Genomic DNA, 22,374 nt, shown 5'->3' with positions numbered 1-22,374 from the left:
TGCACTGTTAGCCAACAGAGATTCAGCTTGATTTGAGTTCCACAGTTATGTTTAAAATATTGTAATGTAAGTTAATAAAGTTTATAGCGTATGTTCTTTATGTGGCATAATTTTAAATGAAAAAAATAAATATATAACAGTAAAGATTTATTGCTATTTACATGAGTAATATTTAATTACAAGTAAAATCAAAATGTATACAACTTGTAGTTATACTTATATCTCTTTCATTAAAATAAAGAAAATAGTGTACATCAATACAATAAAAAAAATTTTGTATAATAAATAACATATAATGGATATGATTAGGTGTTGTAGACATTAATTGGTTTTGAGCAGAGTTTCTTAAACTTCAATAATTAATTCTAATCAATAATTAATTCTTCAGCAGAAAAATCAAGTACATTTTTTTTAAATTAAAAGTTTGCTCATAGTATAATATGTGTATGAAAGATAATGTGATTTATAGTTAAGTCTTTTGTTAACTTTGAAAATTTAAATATGATTATTATTTATTAAAGAAATGAACCATAAAGACCAAGGGTACTAAAGCTATGTGGTTGGTATTGCCACCTTTACTTTTCAAGCAAATTGGTACCTATTGATCTGAAATTGAAGTCTTACAAAATGATAACTTTAATAACAAATAGTTTTCAGCTTAATCACTATTTTGTTTTACATCTCTATTAAAATGTAAAAAACTAAATATATATTTTCTATAAGAAAATTTATTTTATTTTGCATCATTACAAAAAAAAATTCTGCAAATAATAGGCTCTTAGGCATGAGACTGGTGTATATATTATACCTTTAGGGCAGTGTTTCCCAAAGTGTGGTACGCGTACCCCCAGGGGTACGGGAACAGTTTAGCAGGGGTACGCGTTCTTTTGCGAAATATCTTGCAACAAACGAAAATTTCAAAAAATTTTATTTAAAAACAAAGCTAGCCGTGAAAATTTACGATTACGTATTTTTCTATTGGCTATTTTTTGCAGTTATCAGTTAATAATTAGTGGTGTCAAGAGTCAGGTGTGATTTTTAAATTTTGTGCAATTTTTTATAGTAAAAAATAAATTCATTTTGTTATTAGTGGTACACAGCGTTACGAAAAATTTAGAAAGGGTACACAAAAGTCATAAGTTTGGGAAACACTGCTTTAGGGCAAGGGTTGTGGAACCCCAGGGTTCTGTGAAAGTGTCCTACAGGTTCCAAGGTTTAAGACTTTTAATTGTTTTTGAAATTTATATTCAAGTAATTATATTTAAATTAAATGAATACGAGTAGTACAATTGAGATTGATACGAGTAATTATATTTAATCAATAATCCATTCATTTAATATTTCAGTTAATTTTATCAAAATGCAAAGATTTTTTTTTTTTTTTAAAGAGAGATTTTTTTTAATGTATTGAAAAATGATTTAAAGGATAATGCATTTCTAAAAAGTTGCATTTGTATTCCCAATCTAACTGTTCAATTCAAAATAAAATAAATAATTCAACAGTCTTGAAACATCTCACTGATAAATATTTTCAATGTTTGCAATAGTTCTTTACATTTTGTTAAAATTTTAACAAAAACCATAGTTCAGCTTATTTTATTCCTTTTCAATTTATACATACAACAAATTTAGAAGTAGATAAAAAGCTGCTCCTGACCTATGTCTGACATAAAACCCAATTTTTAAGACTATTACAGACTAAAAGTCAATTTTTGGTCAATATTTATTATGTCTGGGTTTCGCTAAAAGAGGCTAGATATTATTTATGGTTGCATAATTAAAACAATTGGGAAACGCTGCTTTCGTGTGTTCATCCATAAAAATAACTAAGTGCCCACCAATTTAGTTATTAATTTGTAAATTAGTAAAAAAATAATTAGTTAATTAATTAGTAAAAAAATTAATTTTTTTGAACGAGACTGTTGGCGGGAATAGAACCCTCAAGTGTCTGGTCAGCAATTAAGTGTTTTAGTACCTGGGCTGACACATCGTTGGCTAGGGAAGGTGTAATTTGCACATTAACTATGCTAAAATGGAATCATAATTGACAGTAAGTTTTTCTAGATTTGTTTTCATTTTATGCATCTGTTGAGGGACACATGATAATAGCTTTTGATGGAGATATTGCTTTGATACGACTGATGTTTATTCACTATAAGTTAGAAAAAGTTGTTTTACTCTTAATGCTACATTTCAAACGAAGAAACCTTTTTTTGGAGGAAATACTTCAGAGCTCATCAGACTTTTAGAATAGTGTAATCATTCACCTAACCAATGAAGCATATATCGTAATGAGCAGACTGGATCAACCAAATAGCTCTGTATAAAACACACAATGAAATTGAGAACCCTTTCTTGACTACGTGAAAGTATAAGCAATACCAGATGACTCTTTTCTGACTCCTAAAACGCCATAACTGTCTGAGAGAACATCATTTACGTATATATGACCATCCTGGATGTGACTAAAGAATCTATAAATCCAAAATACCTCCATCACTGCAAGACACTACAGACTTGTATCCGCAAAATAGTGGCCTGTCAGAGAGCTTTCTTTGTTGTATTTGTTTAATTCCCATCCAAAGGAAATAAAAAACTTTTAGGAGAATTTATATCTCCAAGTTCGACAGCTATTGTGTACTATTATTTAAGTGTAAACAATTAAAGACATATTATTTTCACAATACAACTGTGCTTGATCAACAAAACCAGAAAAAAAGGAGAAATCCTTGATATCAGAACCCATAAAAAATAAATAAAATAAAAGGCACTAAAATAGTGCCTCTAAATTTTAGTTCATGTATATTTAGAAACTGTTGGTTACAGAGAAGAACTGATCATCCTTGGAAGTGAGCAAAACCTACAGATAATTTGCAAATTAACTTGTTTACATTTTATAGTGTTTAAACATCGTATATTCCCACTTTACTAATATTTTATCAATATTTATTAATTATGGTTATAATTTTGATTTATCATTATTAAATATGCTATCAATAAACAAGAGAGCCTTTAAGAGCATTGCACATTTGAGTTATCAACATAAATTTCATAATAAAGTTAAGAAAAAATACAAATTACATAAAAATGACAATCTTCTATAGAATACTTTAAAAAAAGGAAATTTTTCAACCATTTTAAAACTTGGTTTCCATTTTTGAATTATAAAATATAGTCAAACGTTTATAAACCAGTCATTGAGGGTGGGGGTGAGTATGTTTTTCATTTCAAAAATTCATCATTTTTCAATCATTGGTAACAAACGGAAAAAAACAGGTAAATTACATCCCATTTGAAAAATTTTCTTTTAGAGATGAAATCGTCATGTTCTGAAAATAATTTATTGTGTTTTTGTGTTAAGATGTAATCTTTTGAATTATCAATAACTTTTAATAAGAAATATGTTTTATTATGCAGTTTTCTGCCAAAATAGATTGTTACAGAATATCCACCGTTGATAATGATTTTCCAATTTATGGAATTTTCTACTTGATAAAAACCCACAAAATTATTCTTTTATTAATTCAATTAAGTAAAAATAGTTTACTCTAACACATCGCCCCAGTAGCAAAAGTTACGGAGGGAGTCTGTAGCACTATCTTCATAAGTCCAAATTTGTCTGCAATCTCAACACAAACAGAGATTATTATTGTGAAACAATAAGTTTAATCTAACAAACATTAAGAAAATTTGCAAATATAAGATCCTTAAAAATGATGTATAAAAGCTATATATGTTGTTTGAATTTAAGTTAAATTTTATACAAAGATACTAAAAAATTGGATTAAATTCCAGTACAGTTAAGTCTGTAATCAAGTAACAGAAAATCTTTACTCTTTGTTTTTTGCTGCATCCGCCAATTCAGCTTTTTAGTTTCGATCAGGAAAAGAGGATTCTCAATGCTTTTTTCACTTTTATTTGCTTGCCTTTTAAAAATAAAACTAAGATAAAAAATGATCGGCAGGTGCTGTAATAATCTGCTGCTGTGCTGGAGGGTTTCTGTTAACAGGCATATCACAACACTAATATTTTTATCATTTTAGAGAAAATAGAAGTGTTGCATAAGAGATGAGATGGGCTAAACGCGTCTCTAATGTTAACATGTCCCCAATCTCCCTCAGTTAACATATGAAAGTTTCAATGTAACCCTGACTTTATTCAACGTTGAACAACTTGAAAAAAATAAACAACAGCTCAGAAAGTTCTCGTTACAATTGATTGAAACTAAAAACAACTGAAAAGGTTTCTTTTGAACAAAAATGTTGGAATGCAAAATATTTTGCTGGTTACATGCAAACGCAAAGTCTTTCATCCATGTATGTTCGTCCATAAATTCGATCACATAAACGCTCATCGATAAGAAAAATTTGCTAATTGTGAATCAAGTATCCATAATGAGCCCAAAGAAATAGCAACAATAATCTGATATTATGAACAAAAAAAATTGACTGAAATAATACTCTAATTCTTATTTCAGTTTACAGGCCATAAAAAATATTTAACAAATATTTTAAATTACTTCAACATTACTTACCGTAATACAAAACTACATTTTCATCAAAAATTTATCAACGTTAGTTCGTAAATAATAAAAGTAAACTTTACATATCACAAATAATATTACACATTATCTGCTTTGGTATCTTCTTCCAAACCAGTCATTTCATTCGCACCAGGATCTTTTGGTTTAACATCAGAATGAGGCAACAAACTATTAATAGATCCATCACTTGAGGAGAGATTTGTTTCAAAAGGTAAGCATGTGGAATTCATGTCCTCATCTGTGGACTGTGTTTCGTTTGAAGGCAACTGCCAAGATGGAATGGTTGCTTTGATTGTTTGTGTTTGTGGCATGGCTGGAAACTGATGCCTGGAAAGGAAGGACATTTCGCTAATAACACATGAAGTGTCTATAAATGTTAAGCTCAATTTTCTTTACATATAACAATTAAGTATAATACAGTGGAAGATCTATGTAATGCAATTCTATAAACCACAATTTTTCATAACTTAAATTAATTTTGTGAGTCTACAATGAAAATTACGAAATTTTTGTAACTAAGCATGAACTGTTATCTTTTACATTATCCATTTAATTATGTGTTAAGAGGTTACTTTTCATAGCCTAAGCAAACCAAAATTGATAAACTTGTCAATTTTGGTTTGCTCAGGCAAATGCTCTAGAAAATTCCGATTTTTTTTTTCAGGAAATAATAAATACTCGGAGTATATTTTTGCATTTTTAAGTATTAATGTCAAAAAACTATTTAAAAGCATTTAATGAATGACCTGTTCCAGATAAATATTGCTATCATGTTTAGTAGATAAGTTTAATAACTCGTAAAATGGTCTGCATAACAAAAAACTCCATATAATTCAAAGCCTCACGTTTCACTGTTTGTTGTGATAAAGATTTTCATTTTCTAAAAGAGATTTTATGCCATATATGAAGAAAAAAACGTATTTGCCCGATGAGAAACATCATGCTTGAGGCTTTTTAGTCCATTTTACTCTTGTCCAATTCAGATCGATCAAAATAAGGAGATGAAATTAATAGCTTTAATACTAGCAATTTTGAAATAATTCTATAGGAATGTGATTTTAAAATTACAGTGGTAATAAAAAAGAAAAAAAGCTCTTAACTTCCTACACTTATTTTGTGCGACACAAATTTGGCACGGGTAAAAAAAAAAAACACAATTTTTAAAAGCTTCTAGCCTGATCTTTAAAATTGTGAAAAAAATTTTACTTCTAAAATCTTCTAAAACATTTGCTTCTAAAAGAAAGATTGTTTTATAGAAGTATTTCCATATTTTTGTACAGCTTCTGAAGGTTATGTATAGTTAACAAGTAAAAATTACTTTACACTTCTTATTTTAACACATTATCTGGATTCCAAAGTATTATTTTCTTAGTGAACTTGAATATTTTTTAAATCCAAGTAATCATTTATTTAGCTGCGATTAACATATTAACAAAATGTACACAAAACTGTTTAACCAGTATAAACAAATTTTTTTTTAAATATATCGACTTTTAAGAATATTAAAGAACAGAGATGATTAAAAGGCAATTTGGTGAGAGGAACCTCCTAGAAAACTAAAATACAGTAGGGAACCGATTATCCGGAACGGTCGGGACCATCGCTATTCCGGATAACTGATTTTTCCGGTTTTCTGAATCTGCCGTTTTTTTTTATTGTTAAACCCAACTAAAAAAAAGAAATTTTTTTAAATAATCTTAAAAATAAGAAAAAACGATGAAGTAATGCGCTAATGATTATTTCCAAACTGATGGTAAGGTAAACATCTTTAAAAAAAGAAAGAAAAATCGTAAAATCTTATGAGGAAAAAAAAAAAATTTTTTTTTCTTTTGAAAATGGCGAGAAAATTTATCGAATTCCGTTCCGGTTTTTTGGTTTTCCGGTTTTCTGATTTCCGGATAACGGGTTCTGTACTGTAATACTAAAAAACTTTTGTTATTAATGTAAAGTGTTGATAAATAATAATTACAACTAAAAACAATTTATTGTGCATAAACTAAACTAAAATAGGCGCAACCTACAATTATAATGTAAAAAATAAATAAATAATACTATTTAAACTTCCATTTTGCGAATTTCTCTAGTTTGTGATTTTTTTCAAGGAACCAAGAACATTTTGGAAATTTCTTCGGAAAATAACTTTCAAATAGTGAAGTGAATTTTCTATTTAACGATCTTTTCTTTGAGATCCACTTTCCCTATTACCCAAAATATTTTAAACTTATTGACGCATTTTAAGGGGAAATGACCTTGAATTGATTTTCGATGCCACTTAACTTTTAGAGAGCAGTAAAATCCCTTTATCTTTTCGTTTGCATTTCAAACGAAAAACTCAGACAAAATTAATGGATTTCATCAGTAGCAATTAAACTTAAAAACGCATGTGGTAATGTATGTTTAAAATTACTTTTATGATAAATACAGCTATAATTTTATACATAAATTTAGCTCTATTTTTAGTTAAAATTGTATGTAGCATGATAGTGTAACACTGAATAATGTTTTGCTCTATTCTTGCTTTCCATTCAAATTTCTTTTATGGTTAAGATTTATAAAATAAATGGTAAATACTAGTTTACAAGATAAAGGTGTATCAATTGCTATTTCAATTTTGTTTAGTGTTTATGAATTTATAACGTGTTTCGCGTTGTTTAAGTATTTCAAAAGGTGATTTTCTAATTAACGAATTTTCCATATAATGAAATTATTATCGGTATTTATCGACTTCTTTAAATAGAGGTCCGACTGCACTTAAATTCACTGAAAAATTGTTTGATTGTTCTTAAATTTTGTATCATTGAGTTCGAATTGTAACAAATTTTTAAAAAAAAATCTTTATGGCTTTTTAAGACAGCTTTCACATATAATTGATAACCATAAATTATTTTCGTTCAATTATATATCAATTATCGAAAATTCTTGATTTTTTTAAGACTGTTAAACTTCTAAATTATAAAATATGTTGAAAGTTTTAGGATTTAAAAAACTAATAACTTTAAGCAATTTGGAAATTTAGGAAAATTATTAAAGGGGCACATTTCCTTATGTCCTCCCCCCAGCGCCATGTCAATGATCATAGTTAAACATTGTGCAGAGTCTACCATTAAAGTCAAATTTTGAAACACCGCAAAGTGCCTTCTTCTGTACAGTTAGCATAAACTCCTTGACTAAAAAAAATTATCCTATTCGCAAAATATTATTCACAAAATTACTAAAGGGATTTTACTCTAAAAGGCGATACAAATTGATGTAAGAAAGAAAATTAGAATAATTTACAAAATGTAGCTTAACTTTCAAAAAGTAAATCTTAGCTAGGATGTAAATTAAGCAACTAGAAAGTACGGTGAAAATAAATAATTAATAAAACTGACTGCAATTAATATAAATGTGAGGATGGAAAGATTTTCTGCATAAATTTCGTGTAAATTATAAGATTAAAAGTGAAATATATTAGAAACAATTTTTTTTTTTTACAAGAGTCAAATTTGTTGTTTTAAATCATTTTAATAAATAAGTATTGATTTTATAGTTCACTCATTCATTCTGAACAATTTCACTAACTTATTTAATTTTTTTTTTTTTTTTAAGTTTTGAACATTCCTATCTCAACATTTTTGTTACCTCTCATTTAAAATCCAATTAATGAAAGGAAAACGATTATTTTTATTAGGCTGTTATTTAGTGGAACCTTGTGAAGTGCCTACATAGAAACAACACAAAAGAACAATTTGATCTAAACATTTTTCTCAAGAGAAAAATGAGGCTTATCCCTATATTGCCTGTAAACCACCAGAAAGAAAACTTCATTGAGATTATTTTAATGAACTTTTTTCCTTTCTTTTATAATTGTATTTTTTAAAAATTTGTAATTAAGAAAACAAACCTGCTAATGAGAATAGATTTTAGTGAGCTAACTTCCCGCTTCACATCTTCCAAGATCACAGGTGTAGGAGCATATCCACAGCCCTAACACACAAAAATATAAAATGTATAATGAACAATACACATAATAAAAAACTGGAATACTCCGAATAATTTTTATCTATTAATTGCATACTAAGACTTCATCTTAATGGTTTAAATGGTGGGGGGGGCTTCAAATATGCTACTTAATTAGTGCAAGCAATATTTTATGTTAAGTTTGGATATCAGGCAGAAGAAAATATTTTTTTGAATAAACATTTTTTTTTTTTTTTTTGACAGATTCAGATTCATGACTCTTGAAATATGGAGGACAGCTGGTATGTGGAAAATAGGGTCCCAATAGTTTGGTCAGGAGAACTTGAAAGTTTGGATCACTTAACCTTAGTTTTACTTTTTGTATATATCATCATATCTCAAAAGCCTTTTAAGTAAAACGAAGCATTTTCGCACCCAATTATAAACTTGTTTATCTGAAACAATTTCGTACAAAAAAATTATTAATTACTTATTAATATTTTATTTAATAATGGTTAAAAAAATATGAGTACTATAGTACACCATTTTTCACATCGTTTTAAGGAAGCAAATTTTTCATGATAAATAAAAAATGTGAATGAAATCAGTCAAATAGTTCTCAAGAAATTAAATTTTAATCATATAACTTTTTTTTAGAATTTAAAAACGCAGAAAATATTTAACCGATTTTTCTCAAATTTAGAATTTTGCATTTTAAATGACATTTTTTGAAGTGATGCAAAAAAACTTATGCTTTAAAATTTTGCTTAAAAATTTATGCTTATTTTTTTTAACCATTATTAAATAAATTAAAGAAATATTTTTTTACATATAACTAGTTTTGGATAAACGAATTTTTAAATTGTCTACAAAAATGTTAAAATTTGCTTTAAAAGTTCTTGAGACAAAAAGTAAAATTAACACTAAGGAGTCCCACCTTACAACTGCTTTCCTGACAAACTATTGTGGCTATGTTTCACAGATTGCGGCTACCCCCACATTTTAAATGTCAAAAATCAAATAAAAAAAGATACATTTATTCAAAGAAAGCAAGTTTTTTTGCGTTTGATTTTGTATTTCAAAATATCGTGTGCACTAATTAATAAGCATATTTAAAATAAGGTCCTTAAACCATTAAGATTGAATCCTGGTATGTGAAAATCCCATCATTAGATCAAAAGTTATTTAAGGTGCAAAGATTTTTGCATACAGTACAAAATGATTATTGACAGTTTTTAAGATTCCTTCAAAATTTTTCTGTCTAAAGCAATACAGTTTCAGCTGTATGATGAAACCCCACAAATATCAAGAATGATTTATTTGTAAAAATATCAAGTAATATATCCCTAATGCAGCAAAATTTCAGATTTAGTATAACCTCTAAAAAAACAAACTTTTTTTGACGTAATTTTTTATTTTAATTATAGAAAAAACATTATGTGTAACTTATTAAATTTCCTTTCCTAAAATTGAGTTTTTTACAGTTGTAGTTTTAATGTTGAAAGGATTAATTACTTAGAACATAAATAAATATAGTTTGTGCTGAAAGAAATAATACATATAACCATAAGCGTTAAAGCACTTACAGCTGTTTCAAACCTACAAAAGATCATTATAATCGGAGTCAGCTCAACTTGGAAATTTAGTTCAACTTGTCTCTAAAGATGATTCATGTTTAAAGCATTGAAACAGCTATATGTCAAAAAACCATCATATTTGTGCTTGTAATGGCTTACTCATGCTAGATGTATCATTATGTTTTAAACTATATTCAGATGAACTATCTTTCTAAAATATATTTTTGATGTCTTGTAGATAATTAAATAGATTTTTAATAAGTATTCAATACATGTAATATCTATATTTTGTACAATTTCCTTTATTTTTAATTGCATGATTGTTTTTATAGAATATTTTAAAACTAAACATTCAAAAGTTGTGCTTTCTATAATTTAAATAAACATGAAATATTCACAATATTTATACAGATAATTAACACAATTAGAATTGAAATTAGATTTAACAAAAATTGAATCCCTTTTAAAAATTCTGAAAATAAAATAAAAACAAATGTATGTAACAAAATGGTAATGGAATTTAAATGTAAATTAAATATTTTAATTTTCTTTATCATTGACAATAATAGAATTAGAACTAAAAAGTTATTCCGAAAAAAATTATTAACGAGCTGATCCTTAATCAAAATTAAATACACATTTTATTAATATACTGTAAAATTATGTACTGTTATTTTAATCCTTAAAAATAAATTGTTCATTTTCTATCTTTCAGACATCAGCAATAAAGATATATCACCTCTATTTGTAGTAATTTGTTAATTTCTTCGTTTTGTTTCATAACTGTGGCATGCAATTTCTCTACAGTTTCTGTCAACAATGCCAAATTTTTTGTTAATTCTTTTATAGGATTCAATGATTCCTCATCTTCATTAAGCAACCAAGGTCTTATGAATTTCTAGAATGAGAAAAACATACATTATTCGCCAGCAGTAATAAAGGTGATATTCAGAACCAGTTCATTAACATTATGAGATATTGGGCCATCTATGATCACTATACTAAAGAGTCATACAAATTCGTTGTCCTAAATAATAATAAAATAAAAATAATATCTCAACTAAACCAGCTTTCAATTTTAAAAACATCATATTTTATTAATAAATTAATTATTATAGTTGAATAAAAAATATATATTCCATGACATTTAATTAAATATACTTATTATTTAAAAATAGATGGAAAGAATGACTTACCAAGTCAAGTCATCATTCTTTTTGGTTTCCTTAAATCTGTTCTTTTTTTACCACTTCCTTTGGCTGTTTTTATATTATTATTTTTTGTCTGATAAAAAATTACAAAATGTAGAAAGACCAAGTTTTAGATGATGAGTTTAATAATTATTGCTGTTTTCAAGTTAGTCCCATGATGAGGATAACATTGTAAGACTTTAATATATAATTGCTTATTTGGATTACTTTATCCGTATTTAAGTTATGATTTAATATTGGAGATTTCCCACAGCAGTTAATTCAATAAGGACTATGAGATCATTTAGAGCAGCGGTTCCAAAATGGTGTTTCGCAAAGCCCTTTAACCCCTCCACGGAAGGAAGGGTTAAAAGGGTTACGAGAATCAGGAATTTTTTTTAACCATTATGATTTTTGAAACCTGTAATTAAATTTATATTTAATTAAGAATCCATTATTTATTTAATATTTCCGTTATTTATATAATATTCCGTTTTTATGAAATTATTTTATTGCAAAGCTTGCACAGAAAGCAATTTCAAAACCATGTTCTTTTCTAATGTATGAGTTATGAAAAGGATAAATGCATTTCTGAAAAATACCATTAGAATTTCAGATTGAATAAAAATAATGAAATTCAACAATGAAGAAGCATGGTTCTCTTACAACCATTCTCAACTATGCCTTTTTTCATATTTATTTTAATGGAAACCATATTTCAGCTAATTCAATTTTCAGTTTATACATACACTAAAATCACTTAAGAACTATATACAGACCTATCAACTGCTACTTTTTCTGCAAAATATTTTATAGAGTGGTAGACATTTAAAAATCAATGCTTTCGGAATGTTTGGTTATTTTGCCAACATTTTAAAAGTCTCACAACAAGAAAGCTGGAACAAAGTGACGTTGCATATGAACTTTTAAATCATATATATGCAGTGGTGTGGAAAATAAATTTAAATGAATAAAAAATAATAACATAAAAGTAACTAACACTAGAATAAATTTTTACAAAAGGTGTAGAAAGTTCTGTGAATTCAACAAAATTTCATTCATTCACTAAATATTTTCAAAATAATTAACTGTGTTTTGCTAATTGATATGGTCACAATCGCTAATGAAATCTATTCATAAAGTTTTGGTGCTCGGCCAAAAGGAGGTCGATTATTTAGGGTTCCACAGCTGAAAAATATTGAGAGACACTGTTCTAGAGAGCTAGTTGTAAACTTTTCTCATTATTTTAATTTTAAGTGGTGATAAGTTTCTAATTTTAAATAACGATGTTTGAAAACCTAATGGACAAAATACCACTTAAAAACTATCTGATGAGCATTTAAAGTTAGAGGAAAAACAAAAACAATAAACAATTTTTAAATAGTAATAAAATGATATAGCTGTTGCTGTTAATAATTATTAGACTTCCTAAATTTAGAGATAATACTTTTACAAGAAAAAAAGAAAAAAAATTCTAGTTTAAAACTTTTTTTATTATACTAACGCAAACAAATCATAATACTTTTCATACTAAAGCTTTAATATATTACTTATATAAAAAAAATTGAGGGATAATAACACTTTCCTCGACTTTTAAGAAGTAAAGTCCTTTGTGAGATAAAATTTTAAAAAAAAACTTTATAAAATAAAACTTATAAAGTAAAATAACTTTTAAACTATAAAATAAAATAAAAAACCTTTTATTTTTCTAAATGTAAGTTAACTTTAATTACATAAAAATTTTGTCTGAATTTTTCTTCTTAGTTTGTTAAATAAAACTGAATATTACCAAACAAAACACTGCATCTATACATATATTTTGCAAATTCTAAAATATTTTTCCAAAAACATTGTAAGTAAATGTTTTTATGCCATTAGAAAAATTATTATTTTGAATTTTTTAAATCCTTACAAAATATTTAAATTAAATAAATAAATAGACTTCAATTTAAATGGAAAACTATTGTTCGTTTTTCAAATTTCTAAAATGCATCTTTTCTGCTGTTTTTAACCCTAATCAACATTCTTTAAGAATTTTGAAAATTATTTCAGATGTTTGTAAATAGTACCTTATAAAATATTACTTTAATTAGATTTTGAAATATAAAACTAAAATAATTTTCTAAATACTTAATCAATCTAGACATATAAAAATATACAGAATTTTAATAGCCACTAATAATCGCATAAGTTCACGAATTTGACTTCACTGAAGTGCATGGTAAAAAAGTGGTGACTTCCAATTTTTAAAATCTCGTAACTTAGCAAATTTACATTAGAAATGAAAATTTCAAAACTGATGCTACTATTGAGATTTACTACTATCATTAGTACTATTATTATTATAAATTTTTCCACAAAAAAAAGAGAAAAACAAAGAATTTCGTAAACTTTTTTGAAAATTTTACAAAGTTTTAAAAAAGAATTGAAAAATCATTAGAAATACATTTTTGTAGTCAAAAATAAGTTAAAGACATGAAAGACGTCTAAAAAAATTAAAACTTATACTTAAAAAAAAATTTAAATATAAAGTACATAATATTTCTTATTGCAAATAAAAGTAGTTTTAAAAATTGGATATCACATTATCAACAAATAATTTTCTTTCTCCTTAAAATTTCTAAACTCAATGCTAAATAAAAACAAATTTGAAGATAAAAAAACTCTAACAGGCCTAATTTAAGTCAAGGAAGTTTTTTTTTTTTTTTTCATAACGTTTTGAATGAAAACTCTTTGGCTTAGCCACTTCAGTAAAAACATTTTTATAGACATTGTGTCAGTTTTAATATGCCCATGTCACATATGCTCCCTGCCATGTCCTTTGCATTGAAGTTCAACTTCTACTCCATCATCCATTAAACCATTGCTTCTTTGCACAGACACTTTAAAGCCCGTGCTTTGCCTTCATTGACCACTACCTGCTTTATAAGCTGGAAGATTGTTGGATAGGATTTAGCTACCACGATAATGAGAAAGGGAGGTTAAATATGACAAATATTAGGCAAATAAACAAATGTTTAGTCTTTAAAATTACTATAATTAATATTAAAGAAAATAAACAGAATTTTTTTATTTTTAAAAAATAGGCTAACCTATTTTAGAAATAAAATTTATTTTTTAAAAAATAAAGTATTCCTGCAACAGCTTGTTGTGAATCAGGGGGGGGGACTGCACAATTTCATGACCACCAGTCATGTGATCAGCATTTTACATTGACCCCCTTTATTTCCCAGATAAGCTTGTACCCACTAATATGAAACTGGGTGGGCCTCAGACTGCCATTGGGGAAGAAACAGGGACAGTTCAGTCCCTTAACCACTGAGATAAAGCATCTCATAATTTTTATTTAATTCATCAAAATTAGCATTTCAAAGTACAGAAGAAGAAAAAAATACTTTTCATAAAAAGACAAACTAATTGAAAGAATGAAATTACTTTGTATAGGTGATGTAATCCATAGATAGCAACGCCAAAAATAATTAAAGATGAACTAAGTCCAGTGAGACGAGACAAAAATGAGTAGCCTTGATAAGGAGCTGGTGGAACTGTGTGATAAAGTTTGTTTGTAAGATCAGAGGAAACACTTGAATTAGCATATCTTGAATCAAGCTTAACTCTATCAAACGCTGCTGAAATCTCTGGATTTGTTAGACCTAAAATATAAAATGAGTCTCAGATAGAATTAGTAAATTTTGCTATTGACCAGTTGTAGCATTTTTAACAGTGGCCACTTCTTTAAACAAGTGGATAGTTTTTGAAATAATGAAAATTTTAAACTGTTGATATTAATAATGTAAGATATTTCTTTCGAAGCATTTTTCAAAATATTACAAGGCTCATTTCTAAAATAAAGAAAGACTTCAAGAAACAAGCGTGAAATAAAGTAATTTTAAGAATATTATAAAATATTCATAATAATTCCATACCTATTTCATAAAAAAATAACAATAATAAAATGCACATGAGGTGCATTTTCCTCAAAAAAAATTGGCGAATGGCAGACAGTTTTTCAATCGTCTTTTGTTATTTTAGATGTCATGTGGCCTGTGATAACGGTTAATTTTGCCCTTTAGTCTCAAATAAATAAAAATAAAGATAGCCGATATAATAAAAACATTTCTAAAATAAAATGGGCATTCCTCAAATAAATAGAGGAGAGTATCGGGGACGCTTGTTCTTTAGAAACCTAATGACGACTTAAGAATTATTTATAATTATGACCTTAGCCAACAGATGGCAACACAGCTAATGTGAAGATCTGAAGCATTGAAGTCTTGAGGAGAAAGACAAAATTTCATCCTAAAGAAGTACATTTAAAAAATAAAAATAAAAATTTTCATTTTCGGAATATGAATTTCATTGGGTTATAGAAAGTATTTTTGAATGTTTTAGTCATGAAACAATAATAATAGTCCATTTAAATTCACCACAATTTTGATTTCAATAACAATAAATAGTGATTGTACCAAGGGACAATAAAGCTTGTTTTTAGTTAAGGAAAAAACTAAATCACATACTTATTTTTTGAGATTTTCAATATCTTTTGTTGCTAGAGGAAATTTCCTGAATTTGGAGAAATCTTTTTAATTCACAAAATGTCATATTCTATGAATATATTAAAAGGTATTATTCCAAAATAATGTATTATTTTATTTTTAATTTTGGTTCAGTTTAGATATTATGAATTTTAAAGTAATTATTTTGTTCTGTGATATCACAAGTTATTTTTAATTTCTTTTTGTTCTGTGATATTACTAGTTTACAAACAGTTACTGATAACCAAATACAATTTCATAAGTTTAAATAAAAATTCAATTTTTATAAACACCTTAGAGGCTCTTGTTTGCTTTATACAAGAACCTCCATAATTGTTTTAAACTCATCAGTTTTTCTTCCTAAAATAATGGGGGTTTTCACAACAAAAAAAATTTGCAAATAAATACAATTTTTTTTAATCAAATATATTTATCAAGAAATAAACATTTTGTTAATAAAAATTATAATATACCTCAAATAAAAGCTTTTAAATGATGTAGTTGATATTTCATATTTGTCACAAAGTTTATATAACTTTCTTTAATTTTATAATTTTTAAAAAAAATTAAAGTACCCTTTTTCTTTAAAAAGTTGATTTTACTATCATCATGTCGTTGTCTAACATCTGGATTTAGCAAAAAATTAACAGCTGTCTCCACCTGAAAAAGGTTTACATGAAATTACTTCAAAATTAATTAGAAATTAACTGGTACATAAAAAAAAACAGTGCATAAATATGATTAATAAGCAGTAACTATTATTATATAATAAATTGTTTTTCATTATTAATATTTTATAAAATTCAAAGAACTGAAATGCATTGTGATTAATTAATGTCAATACTAACAGCATCCATTATCTTATCTTTCAAACAGATATTTATCAGTTTTGAACATGTTGAATATAAAATAATTTTGTTACATAAAATTCTGCAAAGTGACAAGACTATCCCTTTTCTGAAGATCAGAATTCTTTTTGGGATTAACATTAGTATCATAATCCAAAATTTGTCTGCAACTTTAATTATGTTAGGATCAAACCAATCACAGAAAAAAAATATTTGGCTTAGTATCATTTGTAGTGGCGTCTAAGCTAATTTCACATTTACCAAGGTTTGGAAAAATCACAAAAGTCAAGTATCAAACACTAATTTATGCTCAATATTTAGAGTCAAAAAACATAAACTTATTTTATAAGACCTTTTTCAGCTATTAGTGTTTTCAATCAAAAGTAACCCATTTAGTTTAATAAATATGAATAGATTTTTTCCTTGATAGGAAAAAATGGAGCACTTTGAGACCACATAACATGCACGCTGAAATTTCATGCTGGTACATAATTGCCACTTATTGACTATTACACACTAGATCCTACATGGGCACAAGATTCGATGTGAAAATGGTAAGTTTCAAATTTAATTTTGTGAATAGGAATTAGTTTTAATAGGACATCATAGTGGGCAGATAAGATAATTGAGAATCAATCTAGTTTCCTTTGTTTTGAAATATCCAGAGTTTCATTTATGGGTAATTTTAAGAACAAATTTTTTAATCAAACAAAAAATGATTAATTTCATACAGAGCTCATGAAAATTAAGACATGTACTTTAATAAAAAAAAATTTAAAAAAGATTCAGTGATAAAAGTATTGTAATGTAATAATATTGTAAAAGTAATACTGTAACATTGTTTTAGTACTGTAAAATATTGTAATAATTTTGATTTGTTACATGATAATGATCTAAGTGAGGAAAATTAGGACATTATGCAATTCAAAGAGCAATATTTGCATGCTGTGTCTAAAATTTCGAAATATTCTAAATATGTTAAATCTGTAAAAATGGCTATTATTATTTTTTTTTTTTTTAGGTAAAATATTAAAATGATAAGATAGTGAAACAAAATTGGAAATTTCATTGCTATAAGGTTCCTGCACAAAATATTTGAAATAATAGGTTGTTAATTAGCGAAGCTCGTAAAACACATAGTTTGTATTTTAGGAGCTCTTTTAGGACACATTGTCAACAGTTTCAAAATACATTCTATGCTATTTGGTACAACCCTCTCCCATTACAGTGACCTTTCCATTATAATGACCGACGCAGAGTCTCACTCGCTATTCCATAGCCACAATATTATTTTAATGTCTATTCATTCTAATAAAGCAGGGATGAGATTAGCGAAAAGGCAAAAAAGCTGAATTTCCACAATAGTAAATTTTACGCAAGTACAACCCTTTAATAATAAATTCCAGGCAGTTTAAAGTAATAAATAATCTGTTGACATACAATTGTGTACTAATCTATTATTATATAAATGATTACAATGATACTTAACATTTAGTGAAAATAAAAATTACCAACTGAAAAAATAAAGCTGGAAATTATATTTTCCCTCTGTTCACATAAGAGACAATTATTACTTAAAAAACTACCTGGTTTAGCAAATTAAAACTACTGAGAATATACATTAATATTTCATTTCTTTTAATAAATACTGTTATGTGATTTATAGTAAATATATCAGTAATATTAATTTTTAAATTATATTGAAAACAAAAACTTTAACAATGGACCAAATCATTATGTTCATATCATAGTCTAATCTAAGTAGAGCCCTCTGAAACATATCAATAACAGTGAAGTAGAAATATATAGTAACTCCTTAACATACAAAATTTGCTATTTTAGTTTGAAAAATTACATGACAATCAGCAACTGTTTAGATAATTGCTTTTCATTTGATAAGAATTTTGCATTTTATAGCATAAATAACAGCAATTATAAATAAAATTTTGATGATGAGTTAATTACTCTTTTTCCAAAAAAAAAAAAAAAAAAAAAAATTTAAATCCCTTTTTAAGTGATTGCTTTTGTTTGCTATATCTTTTCTGTTTGCTATATTTAGTCGTTAGTCCATCTTCAAACATCTTGTGACAAATCCTATTTTTTCTTCCTTGCAAGCACAGAATATAAGTTTTGAATATATTCCCTTCCAGTTTCTCTGATGTTGTAACACTTACATATACTAATAATCGTCGTTAGAAAAACAGTCAACTTTATAGTAACTAATTTTAAAAAAATTACTTCTTACAAGAATCGCGATAGTTGATCTTAAAATTGCATGAATATGAATAACAATTATGGATTTTGAAATCACATGAATATGAAACTAGATATACGATTTTGAAAATACAAACTGGGATATAGAATTTTTAAAACACGTAAACACAAGTCACAATTTATAACTTTTAGATAGCGCAAATACGAATCATGATGCGTAATTTTTAGATTGCATAAATAAGAATTATGATGCATAATTTTCAGAATGCGAATCCTAATGCCTTATTTTAAAATCATGTATAAATACGAAAATCAATGATTGATATTATAAACCGCATGAGCAAATCAAGACATTGAATTTTAAACTTGAGTGAATACGAATCGCTACATAGATTTTTAGAAAGACGTAAATAATACGAATCACAATATCGGATTTTTAAATCTCGTAAATAAGAATCGCAACGTACAATATTCAAATTGCGTGAATAAGAATCGCAACAAGCAAATATGAAAAGCTATGTTTGATATTAAAATCGTGTGAATAAGAATCGAGATATTAGCAAATTCCATGTTTGGGACCTCTAAAAGGTTTGTCAGACACAGCGTCGTTTGAACTACGAAAATCGGATATATCTGGAGGGCGGGTAAAAAATTCGGAAAATCTTATCTGCTGCGTGTAAAAGGGGAGAAAATAGCTAAAATAAGTAAAAATGAGAAAGGATTGGTAGCTATATAGTTTAAATTTTCTGTTTCTCTTTGAAAATCGGTGAATTTTCTGAAAAAGCGGAATACCTATAAAAAAAAAGTGAAATTTTTAGAAAATCTGAATTTTTGATAAAAAAGCTGAAATTCAAGAGATAAAAGTGAAAAAAAGCGGAAATCTGCTAAAAAGCGGAAAAATCTCATCCCTGATAAAGTTACCAAAATTTATTCATTTGATTGAGAAAAAGTTTTAAATAAATTTTTTAAACCATTATTTCCATTCATATTAGTACTACACAATAAATGTAAAACATCTTTAATCTTTCTTGAATGAAGAATATGACTCCCTAAATTCTTATCTTAAGCTCTAGGTGGTCATTCATAATTTCTGTAGTTTCATTTTCAAATAATACAACAAATTTATCAACCCTATTTCTCTTGTTTGAAAATTATATTCACTCTTTTTATGAAATGTCAGTCTACTTCTGTGGTTTATTTCCAAATTAAAACATGTTTTCTTCACAGTTACCTCAATGCATGTTATCTATCAAAAGTCGCAGCCCCGAACCAGCATATTATTTTTAATGTATTTTTCAGCCATGAAGTATTATTTCAATATTATATTAATATTGTTAGAATATCAATAACATTCCTACTAATATTGTGCACCGACTTTTCTATTTAGTTACAAATTCTTACCAAAAAAATAGCAGTCCTTGGAAAAATTGATCTTTTTTCAACTGAGTTAATATTTAAGGTATTTTGTGTGCTCTCAGGATCTTTATAACTTCCGTTTTCGACCGGATCATAAGGGTCGTTATATCAACCGTGATAGTATGAATAATTAAGAGAGGGTGGAAGATCATATTTAGGAACCAATCTTTTGAAAAGGAAAGTATAGTAGGCAGTTTTAAAAAATACTTCACTTTATAAACAAAACAGCAAATAACATTGGTGTAAATGTTCAAGAATTCTTGTTCTTATTTCAAATTTCATGAAAATAGATAATTATTTACCCCAGATATGTGGAAATCAGGAATTAACCAGGAATGAGAGTAGTCAGAAAGTAAAAAAGAGGAAATCCAAAAAAAAAAAAAAAAAAGAAGGAAAAAAAAAAATATATATATATATATATATATATATAAACAAAAATTTGACAAAAAAGTGCGATTTTTAAACTTGTAAACCATGTGAATATAAATCCCGATATGAGACTTTCAAATCACGTAAATATGAAACTCTACATCGAATTTAAAAAATGCGAAAATACAAATCATGATTTTTTAACTTTTTGATCACGATACATAATTTTTAAATCGCGCGATATTACAACCACAAAAACGAATCACGATATTGGATTTTAAGCTCACGTGAATACGAATTGCTACATAGGGCTTTAAAAGCTCGTAAATATAAATCGCGATATTGATTTTTTAAATCTCGTAAGTAAGAATCGCACTGTACAATATTTAAATCGCCAACGTTCAACTTTTAAATCAGGTAAATATGAAAATCGAGATTTGATAATAAAATCGAGATTTTAAAAATGCATAAATACAAAACACGATATTGGATTTTTAAATGTCGTAAATAAGAATCATAATATACGATATTTAAATAGCGTAAATAAGAATCGCAATGTGCAACTTTTAAATCAGGTAAATACGAAAATCGATGATTGATATTAAAATCGCGTGAATGAAAATCGAGATCAGAATTACGAAAATACGAGCTATCCAGCCGACGGATAAAAAATACGGAAAATCTTATTTTCTGTGCGTGAAATCGGAGAAAATAGCTAAAATAAGTAAAAATGCGGAAAAGTTAGCAGCTAGGGCGTAGATTGAATTTTCTGTTTATCTTTGAAAATCGTAAATAAATATAATTATTTTACTTCAATGACTTAATTTAAAAAAAACGGGATATTTATTTAAAAAAACGAAACTTTTAGAGAATAGGAGTTTTTGATAAAAAGGCTGAAATTCGAGAGACAAAAAAAATCTCATCCCTGTATAAAGGTCAACCAGTTTTATCCCAAGGAAATGATTTTTAGAGAAACTTCAGAGAGAGGAAAAGGGACTTCAACAATTTCCCTCCGCGGAAATTTAAATTCCTCATCAAACATTTTAACTTGGGCAAAAAAAATTTCAGCGGAAATTAGCGGGAAAAATGGAAAAATCTGAAAAAAAGCGGAAATCCGCGAATCCGCGGAAGAATCTCATCCCTGTAACCCAGATCACTCTTTTAACTGGATAATCCTGTATATATTGCAACTATTTCTTATCCCGAGTAAATTCGGGCATAGCAGAATTCGTATATACGTTTTGTTTTTCCACGTTTTTAATCGGTCGGAAGTTCAAAACATTTCGACTTATGCTGACGTTTGTTAATGCACAAAAATTTTTCAAAAATGAAGAAAAAAGGTTCATTTTAATAGATCGTAAGTATAGATTAAAATAAATTATCAGCCCAAAAGAATAACTTTAACACTAATTAAAATAACTTTAAGACGAAAGCAGTTTGTATATTAAGAAATTTAGTTACAATCCCTTTGGATTTTAGAACAAAATTTATAAATTAAAAATAACTAACCAAATGATCACGAATTGAAGAATCTGCTATTTTCTCATTATTGGTATAATCTTGATTGTCCGACATATTTAGAAAGATTATTTAAAACAAAGAGTTAAGTTAAACGCTGGGGAAAAGAAGAGGAAGTAAAATCAACAACAAATACTTTTTCGCTTCAACATCAACTAGCCACTTATGAACCTTGATCAACTAAAAATTCGTCAAATATAATTGAATGTGTATATATGATCGCTT

General features: G+C 26.9%; 1 protein-coding gene across 1 annotated transcript; it reads right to left on the bottom strand.

Moving 5' to 3' along the window:
- Positions 1-1,369: 1,369 nt before the first annotated feature.
- Pex14 (peroxisomal biogenesis factor 14) lies at positions 1,370-22,335 on the bottom strand. Its single transcript, XM_016064269.4, has 6 exons — positions 22,141-22,335; positions 16,360-16,444; positions 14,685-14,902; positions 10,799-10,957; positions 8,427-8,509; positions 1,370-4,870 (listed from the first exon to the last, which is right to left on the bottom strand). The coding sequence occupies exons 1-6, from the start codon at positions 22,204-22,206 to the stop codon at positions 4,621-4,623; spliced, it is 861 nt and encodes a 286-aa protein (XP_015919755.3). The 5' UTR covers positions 22,207-22,335; the 3' UTR covers positions 1,370-4,620.
- Between the last annotated feature and the right edge of the window lie 39 nt (positions 22,336-22,374).

The sequence above is a fragment of the Parasteatoda tepidariorum genome, chromosome 10, assembly GCF_982258835.1.
Source record: "Parasteatoda tepidariorum strain Cologne lab strain chromosome 10, Ptep-v5.0, whole genome shotgun sequence".
Lineage (NCBI taxonomy): Eukaryota > Metazoa > Arthropoda > Arachnida > Araneae > Theridiidae > Parasteatoda > Parasteatoda tepidariorum.
This window is presented reverse-complemented; position numbering and strand designations above follow the sequence as displayed.

Coding starts and splice junctions, on each gene's coding strand:
- Pex14 (XM_016064269.4), bottom strand. CDS start 22,206: ATGTCGGACAATCAAGATTATACCAATAATGAGAAAATAGCAGATTCT. Junction 8,510..10,798: donor ACAAATTACTACAAATAGAG/GTGATATATCTT, acceptor TTTGTGTGTTAG/GGCTGTGGATATGCTCCTAC. Junction 4,871..8,426: donor AAATCTATTCTCATTAGCAG/GTTTGTTTTCTT, acceptor CTTCCTTTCCAG/GCATCAGTTTCCAGCCATGC.